The 15,951-nt window shown below is 45.8% G+C and overlaps 1 protein-coding gene across 9 annotated transcripts in view; it reads left to right on the top strand.

The window, feature by feature from the left end:
* Window positions 1–3,542: 3,542 nt before the first annotated feature.
* ATXN2 (ataxin 2) overlaps window positions 3,543–15,951 on the top strand; it is a 50,784-nt gene continuing 38,375 nt past the window's right edge. For 6 of the 9 annotated variants that reach the window (XM_064727302.1, XM_064727300.1, XM_064727305.1 and 3 more), the window contains exons 1-5: window positions 3,544–3,789; window positions 10,258–10,294; window positions 11,842–11,901; window positions 12,600–12,671; window positions 12,871–13,021. In XM_064727302.1, coding sequence (XP_064583372.1) covers window positions 3,677–3,789; window positions 10,258–10,294; window positions 11,842–11,901; window positions 12,600–12,671; window positions 12,871–13,021 — 433 coding nt within the window. In that variant the 5' untranslated portion in view covers window positions 3,544–3,676. Of the gene's footprint in view, window positions 3,790–10,257; window positions 10,295–11,841; window positions 11,902–12,599; window positions 12,672–12,870; window positions 13,022–15,951 lie in introns of all 9 variants that reach the window. The other 3 variants (XM_064727307.1, XM_064727306.1, XM_064727304.1) reach the window with 2 other exon arrangements.

Here is a 15,951-nt window from a genome sequence, read left to right as displayed (position 1 = left end):
GCTGTCCCACGTGGCTGGTTTGGAATTTGGGGTTTGGTTTTGCTGCGGTACCGATTCTGGTCTGGCCAGGGGTGTGTCCTGTCAGAACTGAGGGCAGCTTTGCTGACGAGCTACATCGTATCTCTCTGGGAAGCGCTGCTGTGTGTCAGCACCTGATTTGTTCTCTTAATTTCCTTCCAAGTGTTCGGAGAGCCCCGTGCTCACAGCACTGCCCACAAAGCTTCACCCTCAGAGAGGAGGGGTGGGGATGATGGCACTGAACAACTGAAATCTTCAGGGAAGAGAGAACTCTGAGCTTCCCCAGCAGCTGATTTTGCTCAGGGCAAAGCCCCGTGCCTGTGCTGCCGTCCCTGTGCAGCCAGGCGTGTTTTGTCTTGCTGGATGCTGTTGAGGATCACCCCGGGTAGCTCAGGGAAGGCAGCACAAGACCAACAGCAGGTTAGATCAAGGAAATGTTACATCACACGGCACTTCCTGCTAAGTGCTGCTATTATCAGCCTCATTCATCTCCACATGCAAATGCAGCCTGCACACGTAGTCACACATCTGGAGGGAAACAGCAGTCCTGGAAAGGAGCAGCTCTAACCTGGATCCCACAGGAGAGGCAGAAGGGAACACGATTCTCCATTAGGAATTGTTTCCTTTCTTTCTTATCTGAATCCTGAATTTTTCTCCAGCTAAAGCAGCACATTGTTGGCTGTTCTTTGTCACATCATTGTCATCCAAAGTGTCAGCTGTAAATGGTGGGGAAGAGCAAAAAAAAGGGTGAGAAACTGATAAAACCAAGCCATAAAATAATAAATGTTGGGAATGGTGGGCTATTAAGAAAAGCATATCCAGGAGGAAATAAAGGGAATTATGTGCCCTAACAGCAGTAGAACCCCATCACACTGGGAATTTGGGGAGGTCACTGCACACACAGGAAGAGCAGTGTCCGTGGAGAAGCTGGCTGCCACTGCAAACCACCCTGCAGCTTTTCTCGTGGTCACTGCTGAGCTATTCTAAATGATCACTTCTATATTTACATTGAACCTGCTTTTTTATAAGGATGCTCAACAAAGAAAAAAGGGAGGGCACAACGAAAGCCAAACAGAGCTTAAGAAAACAAAGAATACATTGAAGGGGAAAACAAGTCAAACTGCAACTGCTCTTGAGTCATTCCTGAGGATGTGAACGCCAGCCTATTCATACCCTGCTTTCTGAGCCTGTAATGTCACCCTAAAATGTATTTTACTGTGCTCACGTCATGTCTTAGAGGCTGCCTCTGCCTGTGGAACTTGGTTCTGTGTTTTTGGACATTTCTGACTATCAAGGGCTCTGTCTTTGCCCCACAGCCCCTTCAAACTGCTGCAGGTGCTTTTGTGGTTCTTAACCTTCAGGCACAGAAATAGTCACCAACTGCTGTGAGCTGTGAGCATTCCAGGCTGGAAAAGCACTGAAGTGCTGTCCTCTAAAAACCCCACACTAAGTGACCTGGATGGGTTCTACTCACTCTCTTATCAGACTTCCTTGTGCTTTTTATTAACAACTTCCTTTACAGAGTTGCTCAAGGTTCAGGACTAACCCAAAGCTGTGCAACGTAGAAACAACACCCTAAAGAGATTGGTTCACAGAATTATGGAATATCCTGAGTTGGAAGGGACCTATAAGGATTTTCCAGTTGAATTCTGGTCCTGCACAGACCCTTCAATATTTTTGTAGCCTCTTTTGGGCTCTATATATTTCTTATATTTTTATATACTTCTACATACTACTACAACTATTATTATTATTACTACTACTGCATTGTTATTTATTATCTTATATTGGTTAAGTGCTTTTTCATGCTAGTGGTTTTTACACAAATATATAGAAAGGATTTTTCTTAGCTGCTCTTAGGGATTTATTTGTCCCATCACATACAGTGAACCAGATCCCTGCTCTTACACAAAATGCTCCCAGAATTGGTGCCAGGGGTAACCTTTGGCTTTGCAGGTGCTGATGTCTCCCACAGAAACTCTTGGGCTCCAGAAATCCTCAGTGTCCTTCTCACTCAGGTCTGTGGCTGTGAAATAGTGAAGCATCTCATGAGTTCATTGAAAGAATTAAAAAATGAAATTTCTTTAAATCACTATCTCTGTTAAGAGTATTTTCAATGGGAAAATTCTTTATGCTGAGCCCATTTTGGGTAGTATCTATCATCTAGCTCATAAAGCGATAGCCACAAGGTTACTTGGGCCTGTGAGGTAAAACAAAACAATCAGTTTAAAAGGTAAAATGTAAGGAAAATGCTAATTTAAGAAAGCTGTTCAATATTTTATCTTTTTACCATTGTGTGCTGCCACCCACAACTCTTCCAACTGCATGGGAAAGCTGTTGCTTTAGGAGCAAGGTGTATAAATAATGCCTGCCTAAGAGCACGGCTCCTTTTTATTCCATTGGAATCCTGTGGGATTTCTAGAGCATTTCTATGAATAGATTAAACTCTGAGCATTTCGAGTAACCATGGCTATAAATCAATTTAGCTCTTGGTTTTCAAGTTGCATCTGCTCTTACTAATCCTGTATGTGCATTTTTTTTTTTAATAGGACAGACCAGGCTTTTATTTCTGTGTATGGGTTTGGGTTTGGTGAAATTCCCACTCTGCACCAAGCAGGTTCCACACACAACCGCTGCACCCTGGGTTTCTGCAGGGAGTCTGCTGTTGGTGGACAGGCAACACGGAGTGAGGGGAGAACTGGCATCTCGAGCTTAAATATTTTACCCATCAGCACAACGCACATTTAAATTGCTTTACTACGAGGGGAAGCCCTGACTGCTCCGAAATCTGTAAGATGGAGGGGCACTGCAGGGAAAGCAGCCATCCTCCGGCCCCATCTTGCTTTCCCCCAGGAGCAGGGATGTGTTGGGCAGCGATGTTTCGGGCTCTCTGCGGATCGGGGCCTGGCGTCCTCCACCGGCCTTTCGCAGCCGGCCGGGGCTCGGCCATTTTTCCTCCATTTCGTTGTCTCTCGACGCTTGGTTTCTTTTGAACGATGCGCTGCGGCCCGAGCCCGCCGCCCTCCCACTGCCGCTCGCTGGGGCCCGGGGAGGGGCGAGCGCGGCCGGGCCCCACCAGGCCGCGGCCTGCGGAGAGCGCAGCGCGGGGAGAGCAGCCCGCGGGGGCCGTGCGGGGCCGGCCCGCCCGGTGTCACCGGCGGGCTCGGAGGGGGCTGAGCTGGGCTCGGGGACTCTCCCGACCCTGCCGGGGCCTCACGGCCGGGCCGGGCGGGCGCTGCCGCCGTCCCGCGCCGCCGCCGCCTCACGTGTCCCCCCCTCCCTCCCCGCCCCTTCACCCGCCGCAGCACCGCCGCCGCGCCCTCCGACTTCCCGTAAAGAGTCCGCACCGCCGCCCGCCCCGCGCCCGCCGCCGCAGCCCCGCCGCCCCCCACCGGCCCCGCGGGGGTGCCCCGAGCCCGCGGGTGTGGCCGCCGCGCCCCCCGGCCCCGGCGCTGCCCTCGCCCCGCGGCGCGGCCCGGCCGCCGCCCGCCCCCCCCCCGCGGATCCCTCCGCGCCGCGCTCCGCTCCCTCCGCCCCGCTCGCACTGTTTGGGAGCAACCGGCCGAGCCAGCGGCGCCCCGGCCCCGCCAGCGCAGCGCGGACCGGCCGAGCGCACCCAGCCCGGCGCGACCCCCGGCGCTCTCCCTCCCTCCTCGCCATGTCCCTCAAGCAAGCGGCGGCGGCGGCGCAGCCCGCCGGCAACAACCGCAAGCCCCCCGGCGGCGGCGGCCCCGGCCTCCCGTCAGCCGCGGGGAGGCAGAACATGGGCAGGTGGGTGCGCAGTGCCGCGGGACCGGCCCCGGCTCCGGCCCCGGGCCCGGCGCGGGCGCCGCTCGCCCGCCCCCCTCCCCCCCGCCCTCGCCCCGCACCGGCCTCCATGGGCGGCGGCGGCCGGGGAGGGGGGGCGCGGGGCCCGCAGCATGGCGGGGCCGGGGCGGGGGCCGCGATGGCGGCGGGCGCGGCGCTCGCGGCCCCGCCGAGGGGGTTCCGCAGTGCCGGGGCGAGGCCGGGCCGCGGCCGGTGCCCTTCAGGCGCGGGGAGGGCACGGCGCGGAGGCTCCATTTCGGCCCCCCGCGGGGCCCGGGGCGGGGGGCGCCGCTTCCCCCGGGCCGACGTGACCCGCCTGCTGAGGAGGGAGCGGGGGGAGCGGGGGGCGCGGGCCGCACGTGTCGGGGCCGGCGCGGGAAGGGCCGCGAGCGATGGCGGCGGGGCCGGGGGGCGGCCCGGGCGGGGAAGGGGGCGGCGATCCGGCCCCGCGATGGCGGCGCAGCGCCCTCGGCTCACCCGGGGTGGAGGGTGGGAGGAGGGGGGGTGGTGATTTTTTAGATTTTAAAATTTATTTTAATATTTAGGGATCGTTATTATTTGTAATATTTTTAAAATTTTTTTTTTAGTATTTTTATTTGATTTTTTTTTTTTAATAATGGAAATCGCAATAAAATTCTCGCGGGAAGGCGGGCCGCGCCGCGCCGCGCCGCTGGATGGTGGCTCCGAGCGCGGCCTCGCTTTTTCCCGGATTTTTGGGGCAGGAATCTTGCAGAGGCTGAGCCCTCTCCTCGCCTCCCCCCCTCTCCCCGCCCCACGCTCGCTGCCTCTGGAAGATTGATCCCGCTCCTGCTCTCAGATCATTAGCTACGCAAATCCACTCACATTTTCCCCCTTTCTTTCCCTCAAATAATAAACTCTGTAGTGCTGTGGATTTTTCCGGGGCTGCGGGGGTCATAACAAACGATCAGAGCAGGACGTTAACAGTTCTGAAGGTCACAGTCACTCAGAGCAGTTTCATTTCGAGTTTTATTCATCTTCCTCTTCAACTGGACGTTTATTCCCACTCGGTTTTGTGCACTGGCAATAAAACAGAATTTACAGTGGCCCCATTGTTGGACATCACTGGAAATAGGGTTTTACTTTGTTCCCAGCCAGTGGAACTGGAAGCGGAAGAGCTTTGGAATGGTATGAAAAGGACAAAATAAATAACAACAACAATACCTCAGCAGCTCAGAGCACCCATTTAATAGTTTTTGCATATGGCATTAGGTGGGACGTGATGTTTGTTGGGCTCTGTCCCTGCCAACACACAGTGGCACTGTAGAGGTTAACGTGAAGGGCAACAAAACCTCCAGCTTATTTTCTGAAATTCAGCCTGATGGCAACCACTTGCCCCCATAGATCTGGGCACGTGGGCTTCAAATTCTCTCCCAAGTTTAAGATTAAAGCCACTGGATTTCTCCAACCAGTGTTGCCTTTCTGGTTCCATTGGATAAATTCCATTTCAGAACTCCTTAGGGAGTTCTGATGGGGCTGCTGAACAACTGATGAAGCCTCAGAGGTGTTGATGCTCTTTCTTTCTTAATTTTTCAAGTTATTTCTGAATGGAGGGTGTGTAAAATCACACTGCTGGAGCCCCATGGAGCACCTTCAGAGAGCTTCCCCTGCACCTGCCCTTGGTCTTTTGGGGAGTGCGAATTCAAAAATGGTTCATGCTGTAAATCTGGCCACGTGAATGATAAGCTGAATGGCTTTTCTGTTCAGAAAAATGAAAATTTAGGTGGCCTGCATCTTGGTATCAATATTCTTGAATAAAAACTTAACATCTCCAGTGTATGTCAAGCTTTCTGCCCAGCAACTCGTTTCCCTGCAGCACTAACATTCCCATGCAGAAAAAACAAAAATTACTTTTCATGGCTAAGTTGCTTTTGAAAGCTTAGTTTAGGCAGAAAACTCATTGATAATTAACTGTCCTAGGCCTAATTTTGTGTGTTGCTGGAAGAATTGGGCTGAGCACTTGTCCTTGTACCTCTGCTCATGAGGGAAGGGTCAGCTCTGCTCTCCATGGCTTCACACTGCTGCACATCTGTATTTCAGATCAGAAAAGGTAAAATCCTGTGTGAACAACCAGTGTTCTTTACCAGCCTATTAATTGCTTTTAGACAAAGGGAAAAATCAGAAATGAAGGCATCCTTGAAGGTGTTTGGGATAAAAAAGGAGGATTAATACCTTTATGATAAAGAGGCCCTCAGTGAGATGCTGGGTTTGTTTAATGTGCACTATGGCAGATGGGCTTGGGCTGCAGGGGAGATGCCAATAGCACAGCAAGCTGTAATTAGGGAAAATGTAGACTTGGTTCCCAAACTTGCTCCCTGTGCTATCAGAACATTATCTAACATCCACTTTCTGTGTTGGAGTTTTGCTGTTATGCAAGCACAGGAGGGTTTGCTGTCCTCTGGCTGCAGGTTGCATCTATCCCAGCCTTCCTCAATCTTCACCCTTTTTTTGTTCATTTTTCCCCATTGTTATTTTATCTGAAGGCAAAACACCTTAGGGTCAGGGTTTGATGTTTCTTGTCTTGTTACAATTGTGGCAGAAGGGATTTTTCATTTTGGTAACTTGCTTGCCTAACTGGGCTTGGGGAAGAATACATGGAGTTACTGCCCTTTAAAAATGGCTTTTTCTCATCAAAAACCTAAAGCTGAAACCACCCCATTGTTCAATTTTTAAAGAAAATGTCACAAAGTTCTCAATTTATTTTCATTTTTCGTTGACATCCCTTTCTTGAGAGCATGGTGGCCATCCTGTTCAGAGGGAAGGGAAGGGGAATGTTGAGTGCCAAGGTGCTGGAATTCCAGGGCAGTGGCTGTTCTGGAGATCTCACACGTGCCAGCCCCAGGTTTTTGAGTTGCTTCTGACACCTTTGTGTGGGTTTTAGTGCAAATGTGCTAAACTGCTGAGCAGAGTGACTGCTTAACCTGCAGGCCTCTTTCCTTATCACTGTGGGAGCACTTTGGGGTGGTTTTACATCCCTGGTTTTGAGTAACTTTTAATTTAACAACTGATTCACGGCCATGTCTGTGAAGGTTCTCCAGTGACTCAGCCCATCAAGAGGTTCCAGGTGTGCCCTGGGCCAGATTTGAGTCAGGTTGTTCAATATCCAGATGCTGCAGGAGCTGTCACCCTGTGTGGAGACAGGAATTGACATTATTGATGTCAATATTGGGGGAAAAAACTACAGAAAATAAAACTGCAGGACTTCTTGCATAATCTTCACTTGACACCTTCGATTCATTTGACTTTATAGAGCCAAACACTGCAATGAAATAAAACCTTGCATTTCAGATTTCTCCCTTAGAAGAAAAGCTTTGCCAGCTCTCTGCACTAAAGTTCTTTAGAGTACCCTGTAAATTTGCTTTCCAAGCTGCAGCAGTGTCAGTCAGTGCTCCAGAACCATCCATTCCCACTTTAAATTCAACTCTTTGTAGCTACATTTCTGCTCCAGACATTAATTGCAGCCTGGCTGCATTTATTTCTTAGTTTCAAGGTGCAGATGCTGCTGGAAAGAAAACTGGAGACTTTCTTTCCCATCCAGGAGTGACTTTGTTTCCCTTGCATTAACTGGGAAAATACAAATGCGTGACCTTGTTTTGCTTATCCAAACACTCCACTTGGCATGTAAACATTAGAGAGGGAGGTGAGGGATGCTGAGGAAATACTCATAAAAATAGAAAAAAATGTGCAAGTTGCTGCTGGGAAAAAAAAAAACATTTATAGTGCAGCTTTTGGGCCCTGATGGAGACTTTGCTTCTTGGGGTGGAAGTGCTGGAGCCAAGGGGTTAATTAAACTGAGTTTAATTGCTCAGTTGTTACTTTGTCCTGAGTTTGTGACTTTGCTACCCCAAAGCAAAGGGTTTCCAGCTTGGATTTGCCAGGCTGTCCTGCCTTCCCCTTAGGTTTACCTTTAACCATGTATCTGCAATGCAAAATGAATTATTTTCTAAATTTTGCCATATTTACCCTAATGAAAATGGGGTTTTAGGTAGCAGTGCTAAATTGCTACTGAGCCTTCCTAGATTCTCCCACCTCCATTTCTTTGTGTTACTCTCCTGTTCCAAATTATGTTCAACATCTGGCAAAACCCATCTACCTTCTCCTTTTGTAAAGGTCCTGAGGGGTTTTTTTCATGTGTTGCATCAAAGATGTGGCAAATGATACTTTGAACTTGATTCTTCACCTATTGGAATATGAAACTCAAGTTGGTGGCCTTGGTTATAGCAGAAGATACAGTTTTGGCTAAATTGTTGCATTGGTAGGATTGGTAAATATATTTCTTTTCTCATCTTGGTGAATGTGTTGGTTTTTTTTTTTTCTCCCAATGTTTTTGATTAACGGTTGTAGCTGGAAAATAAGAGGTCAGAATCTATAAAGAGACCTGGTAGATCAGAGAATTTCTGCTTTAATTTTTGACTGATGTAGACTTGCTGATGTGGATGTGCACAATCAGTTTATTTCTTGAAAAAGTGTGGGTAGGAACAGTAATTTTGGAAATGTGGTAAGAGATGGAAAATCTGGAATACTCTGGTTGATGCTTAGAGGGAATACTCCAAACTTTCAACCCAGTTATTTTCAGGTCTAAGAATACTCTGTCACTAAAAATGGGAGTGGTTTCTCTTGCAAAGACACGAAACTCTTTCACTTTTGATCTATAGCTGATGGAGGAAAAGGAGGAACTTCTAAAATCTGTGAGGGCAGCAGATGGAACTGGTAAAATTGTTTGAATTTGGCCAAGTTCTGGGTGACCATGGTGATCAGATTTTTGATTGTAGTAGAAAGACAAATCCAACTGGGCTGTGGGGGTTCCACATCTGGTGAAATGACTTTCACATAGAGAAGGGTCTGAATATTATGCAAAAAATGCTGTTCCATGTTCACAAAGCTTCACTTCTCTCAGAGGCCATTTAACAAATGTCAGATTTGGTAAATGGTGAGATTTGCTCCAGAGCAAGCCTGACATTGTGAGGCTGCCCTATGGAAAGTTAAGGTAGTTAAATAAAGGTTATTTGCATTAGAGCTTTTTTTTGGGTGAGATTAGCTCTCTGCAATATCCTGAAAATGCCTGCTGGGCACCCCAAATCTGCAGTTCTGCCATCAGCCAATGCCCTCAGCATGTGTGATGCTCTGAGCCCACAGTTCTGATGCAGAAGCTTGTTGGAAATGAGTCAGGTGATAGTTTAGTGGTTTTTCATTTTTTCCTCATTAAGGCCTTTCATGGCTCTCTGATGGCTTTGCTTATTTCGGCAGAATTTATTGAAGGGTTATTTATGCTCACTGAGAGAAGTTCCTTTGATTTTTTGACTACCCTGTGAGCTCTCTTTTATAAGGGCCTGTTATTTTGGAGGGTAGGGTGTATTCAGCCCCAGCTTGGTGTTTTTAAAAGCATTTCAGTGCAGTTGGCATCTAATGAAGGTGTTGAGGAGCTCTGAGCAGCCTGCTCTAGAGGAAGGTGTCCCTGCCCATGGGATGAAAATGGATCTTCAAGGTCCTTTCCACCATTCCATGATTCTCTGACATCCAGTTGGATTTAGATTTCAGTGTTGTTTAGATAATACCAGGCATGATTCTTCAGGTGTCTTTATTGAAATGGTTGTGTGTCAGTAAGGTGAGTCTATTTAAAAAAATCGAGGAGTTTTTTTAATAGAACAGAAGATTTATTTTTGCCTCACATTCCAGTGAGCGCTCCTGAAGTCATAACACAAATCTAAATCACTACAAGGAATATTTGAAACTAGGACTGCTTGGTACAAGGGAGGAATTAAGGCACACCAGTGGAGTTGAAGAATTGGAGCTGTTGGGGAGTTTTTTAGCTGCAGGGATGGTTTGGGGCTCAGGTGCTGGGGTGGAGGGCACAGACTGAGCCTTGTCAGGGTGTCCTGGGTGCTGCACAGTGACAGGCTGGCTCTAGGAGGAGCTGGTATTTCTGGGGGAATGGACAGAATTATTGTGAGAGCAGTTAGAAATGAGCTTTGTAGGTGAAACCTCACTGACATCAGGGTCAGTTGTTTGGGTGGCCCAAATCTGTCACATTTGGACAACATTTGGAGCCTCCTGGCTCAAGGAAGGGACCCTGTGCTGTGTAGGGCTTGAGCCTGATCTTGCCTCTGTGTGCCACAAAGATTTGGAATTTGCTTTAGTTGCAGGATTATTCTTTTATTATTCCTCTGACTTAGTATTTTCTTCATTTTATCCTTTAATTTATGACAGGTTTTAATTTATTTACCCCCCTGCCTGCTGACAGGTCAGCAGGTTGGAGATAAACCCAGTGGGTCCTTGTCAGGCTCTGCTCTCTGGGAGTGCTGCTTTTCCCAAACCCATTCTCAGCCCTAAATTGGGGTGGGTTTGGGATTCTTGGGTAGGAAATGGAGCAATTCCAGCTCTTTACTCACCTGCCATGTGTGTGTTTCATTGCAGAGGCCGCAGCAGTGGCAAAGGACCCCCTCAGCCCACGGTGAGTTTGTGCTTTCTGCTCTTTGTGCCAGTGCAGGGCTGGGGAAACAGCTTGGCAGAATGGCAGATACTGGAATATTCTCTCCTTTTTTGCCTTGGTGGGTGGATACTTGAGAGTGAAATACAATTTTTTTAAAGAGTAGCATCTCACATTCATTTAAGTCTCCTGGGAGGGTGAAGGGGGGGAAGGTTCACTAAAACTTTTGACTGCACTAATATAAATATTCTGCATTTTCTTGCAATTACAGCTGTAAATATAAATAACATTTAACTTAAGGCAGTGCTTTTTGAATTAGTTCCTATCTGAAAATTCTGACATTGGCTTCTCCCTTAAACAGATGACAGTAAGGCAGCATTAAATGAAATAAAAATAACTACTTTGTGTAGCTTTACTATAAAATTGCTGAGCCATTGTTCTCAGTAGCTCCAATGTGCAGCTTTAGTTGTGCATTACTGGAGCATAGATGTGACTTGACTTGCAGAACATCATTTTATCAGAGCTAAATTCATGGATCTTGATTGAAAGAGTGAATCTTTGAACTTCACTAATCAAATATTTGCCAATTTGTTGCTGGCCTGGTTTTCAAAGATGCCTAATTTTGGAGAATGGAGCAGAAGCAGGAAGATTTAAAAGGACTGCAGTTTGCTTACATAAATGTTTATTGAAGATACCAGGACACTTGAGAAAAACTAAAGAAGCTTTAAGTAAAATTGGTGGAAAAGGTCATAGGCAAACACTAAACACCCCCAAGGAGAGCTTGAGCTGTCCCCAAACTTGTCTGTTCAGCCCAGAAAACTGTTCAAAATATGATTTCAGTTGAAAAACTCAGAATATGGGAGATCCCAGGAGTTATTTTAGCATCAACACAAAAAGGTAGCAGGTATTGCAACAGAGCAGCTGCACTGAGGTGAATGTGTCCTCCAGCAGCCTGGGGACACCTGCCCAGCTCTCCAGGCAGGAGTGCAGGTCCTGCTGCTGCTGCACTGAGTTACTTTGGACTAAATTAATAATGGGCTTTGTGGCAATTTAGCACTCCACAATTTGATGGCTTTAATGTGTGTAATCAGGGCTGGGAGATGAAAGGATGAGCTTGAGCAGGCCTGAAAACACCTTTTTGCTTCTGCAGCTCTGCAAGTGCTTCATTCTCTTGATGGTTCTTAAAACCAGCAGGGCTTTTTTTTGTTTAAAAACAAAGGCCTGCTGACATCCCTCCAATCTGAGCCTATCAGCTGCACCCAGCCAGCCAGAGAATTTCCTTAATGGAGTGACATTAGGGGCTCTCCTGGGATTTTTAGGTTGTTTGGGAGGGTGTTAGATCTTTGTCTGGTCAGAAAAAAGTCAGGGACCCTCTGAAAATCTCCCCTGACATGCTTAATATTAATATTTAAAAATATATTTAATAATAAACATTCCATGTGCATTGCCTGAGTAAGATTTTTACCCAAAGTTTCTGAGATTTTCTGTGTGCTGATGAAAGCTTAGGTTGGGTTGGGTGCTCTGGCTTTTGGAATTTCTTCAATATTCATGATGGATTTCTTATTTTTCAGATTTCTTTTGATGGCATCTATGCAAACATGAGAATGGTTCACATACTCACATCAGTTGTTGTAAGTCTTCATATTTGGAATAATAGTTCCTAGGGAATTGTTAACTAATCCACTAATTGTGATATAAAAGAGTGAATATTAAACTTGAAACACTTTTTGCTAAGGTTGAGCTTTAAAGGATCTCAGAAATTTTAGGCTTGGAAAGGTTTAACTCTGATTTGCAGAGCTACAGCAGATTTCTTAGGTGCACTGGTTGAATTTTGAATTTCATGTCTTTAGAGAAGTTACGGATAAATAAAATTTATTTTATTATATCCATTTTATAGGGATTAGAAACCTTTCTCCCAAGATTTTAAGGGAAGCCCTGACATGGCAAAATGAATTAAGGCAGACTGTCCCACATCTGCTTGAGGCCAGGATAAGCTTTTATCCTTATTTGTACCCACACAGGCACAGATTTGGGGTTTGCACAAAACCTCCTTTGTGTGTTTAACTGGTCAAGAGTCTTGTGAGACCCAAATATTCTCCAGTGAGTATCTTAAATCCCTTCAGAGCTGCCCATACACACCCAGCTATTTGAATTTGCAGAGCACAGCAGTGTGTTTATAAATGGGCAGATGCTGAATGAGGAAATTGGCTAAAAATTGAGCTGTATTTTTACATTTTGGACCTATGTAAAGAACATGTTTTAGAAAATCACTGTAATGTTATTTGTCACGTTGGTAGAAAGTTATATTTTCATTTTTCTTGCATTCTAGGGATCCAAATGTGAAGTACAGGTGAAAAATGGTGGTATATATGAAGGAGTTTTTAAAACCTACAGTCCTAAGGTAATTTTTGACATTTTGACTCTTCCCTGTTGTTAAAATTCCGAATAACCAACATTTAATAAAAATTTAAATATTTACCCTGAATTATTTTTACTGTTCATGCCTAGATTTAAAGCAGATTGTAAAAACCTGGTTTTTGCACATTTTTGAGGGGATGACTGTGCAGTAAAGCAGTGTCCTGTGTTTGGATTTCCCACAGTGTGATTTAGTGGTCGATGCTGCTCATCGGAAAACTGCAGAATCCAGTTTGGGGCCAAAAAGGGAGGACATCCTGGAGAGTATCTTGTTCAAGTCTTCAGACTTTGTTATGGTGCATTTTAAGGATATGGATACCAATTATGCCAGAAGAGGTATATTTGTTTTAATTTTTTTTTTTAATGTTTTAAGTTTATAATTCAAAGTTTTTCATAGTAGATGCTTTAGGATCCAAATACTGAAGTTCATATTTGGATTTGTAATTCTTAAAGAGTACAAAACTTCAGCACCTTGTGAAATCAGAAATTCATAAATTTTTAAAAAATGTATATTTGACTAGCTGTTTTGGTGTCTGGAAAGCAAAGCCTTAGTGGTTTTATAGATATTTTATAGATTCAATGGGAGGCAGACACATTTTTGGAAATGTCATTCTAAATTTCTCTGTTAAGTGTTATACAAGAATCATTGAATACAGAAACTCTTTGGAAAAAGGTAATTTCTCAGAGTTAGGATATAAAGAGTCTATACTGAGGTAACTTTTGTGTCTAAACATGCTTTCAGAGAAATATTCAATAAATACTCCTGGCAACAAAGCTAGAAATTCTTTTAAAATCCTCTATTTGTGTTTTAATTTTTCCTTTACTCCTCATAGACCTGTAGGTAAAGCTCTTCAAAACAGAGAGGTGACAGACAAATCTTAAAATCTTGAAGACTTTGAAACTGTTCAAATCAAACAATTTTGCAGGCAGTCTTCATACTTTTAATGTCTGACCTCCAAGGCCCTGATTATTCTTCTGGAACCTGAGAGCTCATGAGTCAGTTCTATTCCTTTGCAGATTTCTCAGGTTTTGGGCAGCAAATCTCCAGAGTCTTTCTGCTTAATGTTGCTGATTTTCTGGGATAAGGAATAAAAGGAAATACAGTTTTTTTATGGCATGGGGTGAAATTGTCTCTGTGTACATTTACAGGCTGATTAACAACTGTCACAGGAGCTCAGTGGTTATTGGAACACAGGTTTTATTCCCATTAGCAGGGACTTAGAGATGAGGACATTTAATGAGAATTTCTCTCCTCACCTTGTGTTTGTAGCTGTTCTTGCCTGATCTAAAGCTGCAGAATGAGAGGTTTGTTGTTTCAAGGAATTTTTTGCTTTTCCCAGATGATGATGCATAATGTCAGAGCAAATGCAGCATTGAAATGCAGATAAGTTCCAGGTTCTGGATGGGACTTGGAATTTAAATTACATGAGAGCTGTTTTATAATGGGTTTGGTATGAACATCACTTTAATGTAAATGCAAACTGGGCTCTCCCTCACCCAATCTTTATAGATTTTGAGCAGACTGAATGAGGAATATGCTACTGCTTCTAGGAATAATTGCTCAATGGACATTTTCTAGAAGAAAATGACTGTTTCAGGTTGAACAGTCCCTCAGTTCACTTTATTAGGTTGAATGACTGAGTCTAAATCTCTTAAATACTGGAGAGCTGAAATAAAGCCATAAAAAACTTGGAGCATGATAAACTGGAAGGCTGCAGAACTTGATAAGTCAGAGTGGGTGAATTAATCTGCTTTCCATTTTGTCCCAAAAACACATTATCTGGAAATGACACTTGAAAGTGTAACTCAGTCTCTGATCACACCTTCACATTAGAGCAATGAGGGGCTCTCTGCTTCCTGGGAAATGGAATAAGGATTCAAAAGGTTGGGAGTTTGGGAATGTGCATGAAGGAACTAGGAACATGAAAATAAATGTAAATAAACCCAAAAACTGGCTCTGAACTCCTGCCTGAGGACTTGGTGCTCCTTGCTTTGGGGATTGTCCCTGCTTGGTGCTCTGGTTGCACTCACCTAGGAACAGAGACTTTTGAATTATCTAACCCTCAATGGTTTGTGGCTTTCACAGACAGGTGAGGAGAATTTGGGAATACTTGCTTGGAAAGGCTTTAAAATCATAGTCAAATAAAAGAGCTTTTCATCAGCTCTCCTTTGGGAGGCTTACCTGGTGTCTGATGATCCTTGTGGGTCCCTTCCAGCTCAGAATATTCTGTGATTCTCTCTGTGTACTTTCTTAGCCTGTAGGAAACTTCTAGATTTTGTGGAGCCCTTGAACTGAATACATTTCTGCAGAAGATACTGTTTTGAAAATTTTAATGCATTCTGGTCTCCCAATAAGTAGCTGTGGATTTTATTCTGGTATTTTTTTTCCCTGCTGGGCTGTGGAGGAATGTGGGTAAATGGGTTTGAGGAGCAGAGATGTTTTCTGGAGACTGAAAAAGAAACCTGGAAGGGGAATGGGGAAGAGCAGCAGGTGGGGAGAAAGGGAATGGGATGGAATCTCCTTTCAGAAGAAGGAAAACAGAGTTGTGTGTGAAAAGGCTGTGCCAGAGGCTGCCAGGCAGCTCCAGTGCTATCACAGCCCTGCAGCTTTGGGGCAGAGCTGATAATCCCCCCAGAGAGCTCAGGGAGGGACAGCACTGCCGGCCTGGGCTGGGACTGGAGCAGCACAGTGGGGTTTGTGCCAAGCATGACTCTGCACCTTCATGGCACCCCTGGGCAAAGCCTGGGCTCTGCCCAGATTGTACAAATTGAGAGAAATTGGTAGGTCTGCACAGACAGGGGTGTTGTGGCTGTGGATGTTGCAAAAATCAATGTGTCCCTGTTGGCTGGGCCTTTGTGCAGCTCTGTCAGCCTGCACACCCCTTGCAGCTCCTGGGGTGCTTGTTTGGCTTCCAGGGGAAGGCAGGGATCACCTGAGGGTCTCTCTCTGTGGGATTGGGGTTTGCTGCAGTACAGGCAGGCTGGTGAATGAAACACGCACTGGAAAGCTCAGCTGAAGCTGTGTCACACCCATCATTCCCCTTCCAGACTGTTCTGTCTGCTCCTAAAGAGGGGCTGACACTGATTTTTGTATGATTTTAGCTAAAACCCCACTGTCAGTGCAGGCTGAAATCCTTGGCTGTACATTAATTAATATCAGCACATCTTTCTGCTTCACCTTTGAGTGCTGAGACCCTGCTGCTGCTGCTGCTGCTGGGAGATTTGGGCTCCTCATTGATGACAAACAGAATCAGGTTCTGTTTGTC

The sequence above is a fragment of the Zonotrichia leucophrys genome, chromosome 15, assembly GCF_028769735.1.
Source record: "Zonotrichia leucophrys gambelii isolate GWCS_2022_RI chromosome 15, RI_Zleu_2.0, whole genome shotgun sequence".
Classification (NCBI taxonomy): Eukaryota; Metazoa; Chordata; class Aves; order Passeriformes; family Passerellidae; genus Zonotrichia; species Zonotrichia leucophrys.
Note: the sequence above shows the minus strand (reverse complement) of the source record. Positions and strands in the feature narration are given on the sequence as shown.